The 10,662-nt window shown below is 45.8% G+C and overlaps 1 protein-coding gene across 1 annotated transcript in view; it reads right to left on the bottom strand.

Moving 5' to 3' along the window:
• Positions 1–2,664: 2,664 nt before the first annotated feature.
• Positions 2,665–10,662, bottom strand: part of Man1a2 (mannosidase alpha class 1A member 2) — a 76,122-nt gene continuing 68,124 nt past the window's right edge. The window contains exons 12-13 of the mRNA XM_048351860.1: positions 8,878–8,993; positions 2,665–5,807 (exon numbers count right to left, since the gene is read on the bottom strand). Coding sequence (XP_048207817.1) covers positions 5,675–5,807; positions 8,878–8,993 — 249 coding nt within the window. The 3' untranslated portion in view covers positions 2,665–5,674. The remainder of the gene's footprint in view (positions 5,808–8,877; positions 8,994–10,662) is intronic.

Raw genomic sequence — 10,662 nt, 5'->3', positions numbered from 1 at the left:
TGACTTGATTCCTCATGACCCTTAGCCCCGGCTTTGTCCATGCATCACCTAAGCATTATTCTTCTCACGTATTATTAATTGGTGGCACTGGGCTTTGAACTCAGGACTTTGGGCTTGCTAGGCAGGTGCTCAGCCACTTGAACCATGAGCCCAGCTCTTCTTGCTTTATTTTTAGAATAGTCTTTTTTTTTTCGCCAGTCCCGGGACTTGAACTCAGGGCCTGAGCACTGTCCCTGGCTTTTTGCTCAAGGTTAGCACTCTGCCACTTGAGCCACAGCACCACTTCTGGCCTTTTCTAGCTCCAACCTCCACCTCCTGGAAAGCCAGGATGACAGTGAATGCTATTGCATTCTGCTCAGTGACCAAGATGGAAGGCGTGCATTTGCCCACACTGGCCTTGGACCACAATCCTCCTGCTGCCTGCCTCCCAACTCTGAGATCACAGGTAAGCCACCCTATGTGGCCCGGCCATTCTTAGAGGCTGATGATCTCCGAGAGGATAGCTGGACTGGGCTTTAAGGATAACATACACAGAAACGGAGCAAACAAACTCGCTTTGTTAAAAATCAATTCAAATAACCCCTCACCTTCCCAGCAAGCTGTTCTCCTTCTATAACGCCAAGGAATGCACAGATAGGCTGAACCAAATGAAACGGAGTGAGATGAGAGTTAATGTCCTCTAATGAGGCTAGAAAATGAAGCGCTGGTCACACGTGGGTGAGAAGGAAAGGAAGATTGTTATTAACACACACACAGTCACCTTAGGTGTAGAGCCCCATCCCAGCAGGCCAGGGCAGAGCCAGCTGAGAGTGTATGGCTGAGGTCACACCTCCCCACTGAGGACATCCAGACTAGCAAAGGTACACAGTAACATCTCACCTCCCAAGTCATGACGGAAAAGGGGCGACTTTCACCCAGCAAAAAGGAATTTCTGAAGCTCTGAAATACTTGTCTCCCTCCCTCGAGGGCTGAGTTTATTGCCGTGATATTTGGGGGGAGATCTTTGTAACATTCCAGCCACTGCCAAGGGGTTCTGCCTCAAGCCCTCTGCGGTGGTGAATGGATGCACGAGGACCCCCCAAGCCCCACAACTCCATCATGCTGAGCACGCGGGATCTCAGAGCAGGTCACATAGTGTGGTGGGGGACACTACCACCCCCTCCAGTTGCCTGTTTTCCTCTACGATACCCCCCCCCCCCAATCATCTGCCATCTTAACATGGATACATGCACACACGTGCTATGACAAAGACACTGCAGCTGTGAAGGGAAAGAGGGAGGGAACACCCCAGGATAGCCCATGAGCAGCTCTTCTTGGTGGGCCTCTGACTTAGGCTTCAAGAGGGAGAGAGGCAGGGTGCTCTGTGCCCACCACTGTTCTTAATGGAAGCCACGAAGCCCAGAATTTGTTCTGCTACCTGAGTTTTCCCAATGGTTGGGTTCTGCAGCACCAAGATTGAAATGAATCACGGGTGGTGGGCACCAGTGGCTTGCACCTGTCACCCTAGCTACTCAGGAGGCTGAGATCTGAGGATCATGGTTCAAATCTAGTCTAGGCAAAAAGTCTGAGAGACTCTTATCTCCAACTAACTACCAAAAAACCCAGAAGCAGAGCTGTGGCTCAGGTGGTAAAATGGCATCTTTGAGCACAAAAAGCTAAGGGTCCTCAGTGCAAGACCATGGCACCAAAATGAAGAGAAAATAAACAAAACCCACGTTCTTGTTCTAGATCTCATCTCCAAGAGGTTTGCATGGGTGAATTCCTGCAGCTCGAGCCACGTGGAGTCCTCACTCGTGGGTCATGCACAGGCAGAATGGAGAGAGTGCTTTATTTGGTGCCACACAGCCCTTCTGCTATGGGGTTCTACAATTATTAACACAGGGGGTTAGGGCTGAGGGGAGCTACCTTATTCTACTTCTTTGGACGCTTAATGACAACAAAATGTAGTTTTAGGTTAGCACAAACACATACCATGCAACAGAACATATCTTCCACTTAAAAATGAAGTGAAGGTAAAGCTGCAGAGAGAAGATGCAAAGGTCAGAGGGACTACAAAAATTAAACTTGGGATCAAGGGCTGTTAGCAACTGAGACCTTCAGGCCAAATTCAGCCCTTCCCAAACTATCTGCTCTTGGAAGTAAAACTTTACTGGGACACAGTCACGCCCATCCATTTACATACCACCCAAGCTCCACAGATTAAAAAGTCACACACACACACACACACACACACACACACACACACACACACACACACACACACACACACACACACACACGGGAAAGCCTGCTGCCCACAGATCAGAACCACTCCATCCCCACTGGGTCACACTACCTCCACAGCAGATATCCTTACTTAAATATTCTGTTTATAATCTATGTAGCCCAAGTTAGTAACCAACTGTGTTTTTTCACTACTAACATGTACCACTGTGTTTATGTGTCTATGCAGACAGCACAGAAGAGAGGTGCTACCAAGCTGAGTGCAAAGAACTCAACATATTTTTGTTGTGAACTATTATTCAGAACTTGGGAGTGCACGAACACTGTCACTAGTACAAGGTACGCCTGGGATGAAGGCTGACCCATAAAGGAAATGACAAAAAAAATTGATTATAAATAACCAGCACTTCTAAAAACAGTGATTGAATCATGTAATTAAAATTGATATAGCAAAATAAAAATGTTTTTATTTCTAAAGTCAATATTTTAGTCAAAGGTGCATCAGAAAACACATATTTGACATTTTTTTCCAGAGACTTTAGTTATTTGCTACAATTGTAACTGTCAGTATGATATAGTAACACATTGCTTAAAATATATTATAAACCTCTTCTCTTCTTCTTCAGATGTTCTCATATTTCCAGCGCCACACACAGGGCTGGCACGAATTTGGAATCCATGTGTTTCATACTTTTATTCATATTCTCTCTCTCCCTCTCTCCTCTCATTGAGAGCAAGTGCTCATTCATGAAAATGGCAAGCACAGGTTTTACTAACGAGTGTGAAGGTTTGACAAAGACTTTGGGAAATGAGAGGGTGAGAGGTTCGGATGCTTAACATCTGGGGAGGTTCCCGATGACACTGGGGACATTGGTAACATCAGAGAATCAGGGCGAGGCGGCAGGAATGAGTCCCTTCACCCTAGCCTGTCCTCTTACATGACTGGAAAAGTGGGTGCATCCCACCCACCAATAGGTGGGATACCCTGCGCCCTGCCAGGGGACTTACTTTTCTACACAGAGAGAAAAACAATTTTAGAGCCTCATTCTCTTGGTTTCAACATTTTCATATTGCTTACTAATTTTAAAAAAGGTTGTTTGAAGCAAACAGTGTAAATTCTAAAAGAGAAACCGGCAGAGAAGGTTCAACATTGTTAAGATGCTCAACACTGCTTTCTTTTTGAACTGTGTGGCTTCTCATCCAAACGCAGTGGGACGTGTGAGCCCCTGCAGAATGCTGGCTCCTTGAATAAGTTCTAGGTGAGTACTCAATGCAGTTCAATGAGGTCTACAAAATACAAAGAGCAAAATGGACAAAAGAAAAGAAAAGCTCTTGAAAACTAAGGGATAGGAGATAGGACTGATGTTGGAGGAAATTGTAACAAAAATAAAACGACCCTGGCAAGTCATTTGTACCTGGCTTGAATTGCCTTTGGTATTCAGACAAGAAAAAGCACTGGAGAGGTGCAGGCCTCCTGAACACAAGGCAGGCAGGAGTGGAACAGGCCCTGCCATGACACCCCACTTGTGTCTGAAATGGCCCAGCTGTAGAGTGCCCCCCGACCCCCGGCCCACTCATAGTGAGACACAGATACTGCCCCCCCCCCATTCTTCTGACCAGGGGGAAGGCTGGCTGTGATTGCACAGACTGGGTCTCGGGCAACTCAGACTTTTCATTAACTGGTGTGGGTGGGTATGTGCTCTTGTCTCTCTACTGAGTTTTTCTCTTCCCAAAAAAATCATAATCCATCTTTTCGTGTCACAAATTTTAATTTTCAAGTAATAAAGGATTATAATTTCTGAAAACATACTAAAATTGAAACCTCTTAAAGACTTAATACAACTGGCTTTTGACCCTTGTTTTCTGTGGATATTGACAGGGGGTAGTAGCTATCACTCACTGATCACTGAATAAACTGTGGGAATCACTTGATGACTTGTGGTGTAAGATGACCATCCTTAAAAATGTTTAATCATATTAATTTATTAAACTCCTACATGCTAACAGAGGTTAAAAAGAAATGCTATAAAATGAGGAGTTAAGTCTTCAGAATTCCAAAGCAGGCTTCTTGGACCACTCTGCTTCATGAAACACTCAATTCAGAGTAAATAGTAGCTTAATTGTACCGGTTCCAAGTTTTTTATTCATGTCAGTAGAAGATGTTGGTATTAAGTGAAAATAGGAAAAAATGTCTTGCATTGTCACAGAAATTCAAGGGACAGAGATTTTATAAGCATTAGTAATTTTCTTACATTATAGTTCCTCATAATTTAAGCTTTATTCTAACAAAATATAAAGAAATAGTAATTTCTTTATAAAGACAGATCCATGTGAAATCTGATGGTAAGAGGAAGTCTCTTGGGCCCACCCCAGCTTAGTGGGATGTGATTAATTACACCATACACTTAGCACTGAAAATGGTTTTGGAGCTATTCTCATTAACTCTTTGGATGTATATAAATATTCTCAGAGAAACTAAAAGACAAATATTGGTGAACCTCTCACCGATCTGATGAGATAATAAATAAACGATGCCCTGTCCTCGTTCCAGGCAGAGTGCTTCGGGAGGGCTCACTGTGTGATGCCGCCACCTGAGTAAGCACAGAAGGAGCTCAGGGCTGCGGGGCAGCGTGGTGAACTTGGCCCAGCCACCTCAGTAAGGATGGGAGACGCGTGACTCTAGCAACCAATCGTGACTTGGTGGTGACTTGTTGGCTTAGAAAAACAACCTTCCAGCAAAACCAAGAATTCCTGTAGGAATAGGGTTCGGGGCCATGGCTGGCCTACTTCCTCCACTTCCCATCACGCTGCCGTGACCGAACCTCTACGCAAAGCCCAGGCCAGGCCCGCAGGCCGGCTCCGCATACACCCGCGTCGGTAGAAGAGATTCTTTAGGATTCTTTGTGAGGCCGTGCCCACAGAGAGAGAGGATCAGATTCAACCAAGAAACGTCAGTGAAGCAGATGGGGATGGAAATGGCTGCCAGTCTGGTAATCCAACAGGGAACTGGGATCTCAGAGCAGGTAGGTGATTCTGGTCCCTTACCGAGTCGCCTCACTGCTGTGGCGACCACGCTGTGGGGTTTTCGTTGTCATTCTTACTTTATTCCCTTATCAGAAGGGAGCACGGGGATGAGCGTGGGAAGTGTGTGCTCTGAGGCGGCGGGGCGGTGGGAGGAGGAAGCGCACGCGGGGCCGCTGCAGCTCCTGCCCGTGCTCTGTGCCGATGGCTGGCTGCGGTGTGAGGCCCAGTCTTCAGGTCACCAGCGCTCTGCCAGGCCCGGGCCAGAACATGTTTTGGTCAGGTATAAAATGGAATCATTTTCAAAGTTGATACATCTACAAGCTGGAGAGTCCACAGGAAGTCACCTGTCCGTGTTGATGCCAGGTCGTCTTTTCAGAGCCGCCTCAGCAGTGGTCCATGTAAACAAAGCCCAGGGGCGCGCCCGCCCTCACCGGACGGCAGGGTCGCCCGCCAGCGTGGTGTTGGCAAGGTGCAGCACAGGCAGCGGGTGCGCCTCCGTGTTGAACACCCAGTGGTCTAAAGGCAAGAGGTCGTCCCCGGAGAACAGCAGATACAGGTACCTGGGGAGAAGGCAGGGGGAGCTTTATTAGAACACAGCAAGAAACGAGAGGCCTCAGTACGCCAGCAGAGGAAACTGCAACTGCTCCTGAGCAACTCCGAGGAAGAACACGTTGTAGAAACCCAAGCCACCCAAATGACCTAAATCACAGAAACTGTGCTCCAGAACAGAACACGAAGAAACTCAGCGAGATGCACAACCAGACCTGTTGAAATGAGGTAGGTTAAAATCCAAACCTGTGCACCTATCTAAAGCATATGAAACCATGCCGTAAAACATGGCATAAAATAAATAATACCTTCTTCATTTTTCAAAGGTATTCTTGAAAAAATGACATATAGTACCAATAATAAGTTGTGATCACCTACACAGTTCATGGTGCAACTAGAAATGAATCCATGTTTCTTAATAACAAACACTAAGGAAGGGCTGGGAATATGGCCTAGTGGCAGAGTGCCTGCCTCGTATACATGAAGCCCTGGGTTCGATTCCTCAGCACCACATATATAGAAAAAAGCCAGAAGTGGCGCTGTGGTACAGTGCTAGCCTTGAACAAAAAGAAGCCAGAGACAGTGCTCAGGCCCCGAGTTCAAACCCCAGGACTGGAAAAAAAACAAAACACTAAGGAAAGCGAATAAAGTGTATTATTAGAATCCAGAAAGGCTTTTACACCACTCCTAATACACTGATAGTTATGGGTTTTGTAGTTCTTGGTATGGCAAGCTATTAAGGAAGTTTCAGAAACATCTATTTCTAGAAGGTTTAGTAACATTTTCCTTTCCAATTCAACTTGTCAGTTAGTGGGTCCACTGCATCTTGATTGATGTCACCCTTCTTATGGTTCTCCCCCCTCTTCCCATCCCCCCTCTGCCCCTCAGGAGGCCTGGTTCATTTTCACTTACACTGAATCTTACAACTGCATTCACCCACCCTTCTTCATTTGTCTGCCCCCTCCTCTGATCACCCCCTTGACAAAACACGTTTCCCTTTCCTGATATTTATTTTGTGCAACTGTCAGTTAGAAGGGTTAGCAATTGCTTTTACAAGTAACAGCACAGTGCAGAAAAAGACAAGGGTGGCAACCTCACCAAGAGCACTACTCTACTGGCAACAACAGTCACCTGAAATTAACCACAATGACTTACCACAACGCCAGGCCTCTGGGGCATTGCCAAGGTGTACAGAAAAGCTATAAAGTCAAGGGAGGGTCTGGCTAATATGTATACACAAGACTCTAGGTCCATCCCCTACACCACAAAATCCAGACAAAACAACAAAAACCACTAGACAGGAAATCTGCATTCTAATTCGTGTGTGTGTGTGTGTGTGCGCGCACGCGTGTGCCAACACTAGGGCTTGAACTCAGAACTTGCACTCTCTCTTGGCTTTTTGCTCAAGGCTAGTACTCTACCACTTGAGCCACAGCTCCACTTCCAGCTTTTGGGTGGTTAACTGGAGATAAGAGTCTCACAGACTTTCCTGCTTGGGCTGGCTTCAAACAGCCACCTAAGAAGCTAGGATTACGTAAGTGAGCCACTGGCATCCAGATCTCTAAGACTCGACCTCAGCAATACCCTGCTGGGCCTTAAGGGCTCAATGAAGAGTGTCTTTTAAAAATCAGCATGTGGACGCCTTCTCTGGTTCCTGTCAGGAGCTGTGGATGACAGTAAACACGGCATGGAGGAATGTGGTTTATGAGGTGAGCTTGAACAGGGAGTGATGGGTTCCATGTCACTCTCTAATCCTAGACCTGGGATCTGTGTGACCTCCCTTACCGGCCAGGCTGCTTGGCAGAGGTGGGTGCTCCCAGATCTTCTGGGGCACAGCATAAGACCACATGGCCTGGTTAAAGTGAGACCAGAAGCACACATGGGATGTCTCCAGGCACAGTGGCAGTGCCCCGACCCCTGGTTAAATGTGAGCTAATGTACACAGGTGCATCTTAATCGTATCACCAACTCCACCAATGGATTGTTTTTATAAGCAAAAGGAAAGGGAGCGGTTAGAAATGGAAATTATTAGTCCCACCCTAGATGTCCCAAAACTCTGTGTCTGTGTCTAGTAATCTCCGTGACAAGAAGCATTCCCAAGCTGAGCAAGGGACTCACACCAAGGCTGAGAATGGGACTCACACCAAGGCTGAGCACAGGGGCTCATGCCTGTAATGACAGCCACTTGGAAGGAAGAAGGATCAACTTCAGAGCCCCCTTAGAGTGACAAGGTAAGAGGATATACTATTTCAACAAACAAGTTGGAAGGAGTTGCACACACTTACAATCCTAACTATAAAGGGGGAGCGGGGGGAGGTGCAGGAGCCTGGTCAGAAGCAGAAATGCAAGATCCTACAGGAAAAGCAAAGCAGCAGGTCTAAGGACATAACTCAAAAGACAGAGCTTGGCCTGCAAGTGTGAGGCCCTGAGCTCACTCCTGCTGCTCCCCACTAGCTAGAAGTACCAGGTGATTCTAATGTATACCAAAAGAGCTAGAGTAAAATCATTTAAAGGCACTGAATATTCAACAAAATCTCTACCTTATAGTCCCTGTCATTCTAAAATGCAGCTAAAGATTTACAATTCTATGAAAAGTTAGAGTAAAATTTAGTGTGATAAATCACAGACATAAATTCATTACCTAGAAACCAGACAGCATCTAGTCTATACTTTTTTTTTAAAGTAAAGGAATACAGAAACACAACATAGGCATACAAAAGAACACTACTCAGCCTCAGCCATCAAAAAAGCCATGAAATGCTGTCATTCAGGACAGGTATGAAACGAAGGGCTAGAGGAGAACTAACCACAGACAGGAGGGGGAGGCAAGGCTGTCGAGTGGAGAAAAGGAAGGAGGGGCAAGGTCACCCAGCCAAGACTAGTGACAGACAGACAGACAGACAGATGTTTTAAAAGAGAGATTTTGAAAGCTGTCACCATAAGGAATTGATAGATGTTTTAAGAGATGAATATAGTTAATCTGATTTAAATATTACACAACAGCACCAATAGCAAAATATGGTATGTTATCTGTTGATACATATAACTCTATAATTATGTAATTGTGTTTGCTTCACTTACTTTAATGTCTCAGCCAGGAAGAAGCTCTGCTGGACGTCGTCATGCGTGGGAGTGGGGGAGTATACGTCCTTGACCCCCGAAAACCCGCCGCTGACCCGGCAGTGCTTCTCAATGGCCTGTGAAAGACATGCCCAAAGACACGGGGTGTTAAACAGAGAACAGTGGATGATCACCACTAAGAGCTCATGAGAGCTGCATTATTTTTAATTATAACAAATAACAAATAACAAACGAAAATATTCACATACTGAAAAAATAAACATGTGGAAATCTCTACCTAACACTCTTCAATCTCTCTCATTCATTCCTTTGTTTTTAAAGACAGAGTCTCTCTAGATAGCCCACAGTTGACCTCAAACTTACAGAGCTCCTGCCTCTGCCTCTGCCTCTGCCTCTGCCTGCAGGGGGGGACCACAGGCAGGCCCCACCATGTTTAATCATCCTACAGTATTTCATATTCCTTTAACGTAGATGTAAAATTTAGGCTGCTTGTTCTCAATTAGGAACCTGTCTACAACAATAGAGTATTCATTCTGACAAATCAAGACAGGTCAGCTTGAACTAGAAATTTGAGTTTTACTTTTATCACTTCCAAGGAAAAACGAGCCCAGCTGCTAAGATGTGGTTTCTCAGGCGCTCCCTGCGGTGAGCATGACAAGAGGTACTTCAAGCTACAACAGTTCACAGCCCATGGGACCTTTGGCTGTGTGCCCAGGCTGCTCCAAGACAGTGGACACACGGACTTGCCCACACCCAATCAACCTGAGGAGGCCACCACGCCCCGATCCGATGTCCACGTGGGGCAGAGTGCTCCCCGACCCACTAGTGTGCCCTAACTCCTCACTGGAAGGAGCAATCCTAAACTCATGCCTCCTATGAAATCTTTTTTTTTTGGTCAGTCCTGGGGCTTGGACTCAGGGCCTGAGCACTGTCCCTGGCTTCTTTTTGCTCAAGGCTAGCACTCTGCCACTTAAGCCACAACACCACTTCTGGCCGTTTTCTGTATATGTGGTGCTGGGGAATTGAACCCAGGGCCTCATGTATACGAGGCAAGCACTCTTGCCACTAGGCCATATCCCCAGCCCCTCCTGTGAAATCTTTGTGGACACATCTAAATAAAACAGGGTGAATCAAGCAATCTACTAACAACTAAACTTTGAATTCAAAGCCATCCATTATCCTGCATGGCTCACAACTCAGAATTACATGGAAAGCACTTTGGTTCTTTTCTTTCTCTCTCTGAGACACTGCCCAAAGAAGGCAAGAAGAACTCATCTTTGCTGATGTATGACTTATGGTTTCTAGATCTTGCTTCTCTTCCTGATCTGCTTTTCTTTTTCTCCTAAAAACTAATGAGCAGTGGGAGTGTTCAAATTGTTCATTCATAGTCCATTTTATCATAGTTGGGTTTAAGGCTTTCTTACCAAAGGAATCAATGCTTTCATTGTGTGTGTGTGTGTGTGTGTGTGTGTGTGTGTCTACATAAACATACGGGCGCACGCACGCACACACACACACACACACATATGTATGTATGTTGGTCCTGGGCTTGAACTCATGGCCTGGGTACTGTCCCTGAGCTTTTGTAGTGATCTACCATATGAACCATAGCTCCACTTCTGGATTATTGGTGGTTAACTGGAGATAAGAGTCTTACGGGCTTTCCTGCTTGAACTGGCTTCCAACTGTGATCCTCAGATCTCTTCTGAACAGCTAGGATTATAGATGTGAGCCACCAGTGCATATTTAGATATTTTAAACATTCTGAATACAAGGCATGATAAT

Source organism: Perognathus longimembris, chromosome 7 (genome assembly GCF_023159225.1).
Source record: "Perognathus longimembris pacificus isolate PPM17 chromosome 7, ASM2315922v1, whole genome shotgun sequence".
NCBI lineage: Eukaryota > Metazoa > Chordata > Mammalia > Rodentia > Heteromyidae > Perognathus > Perognathus longimembris.
The sequence above is the reverse complement of the archived record's forward strand: the minus strand, read 5'-3'. Positions and strand labels throughout refer to the sequence as shown.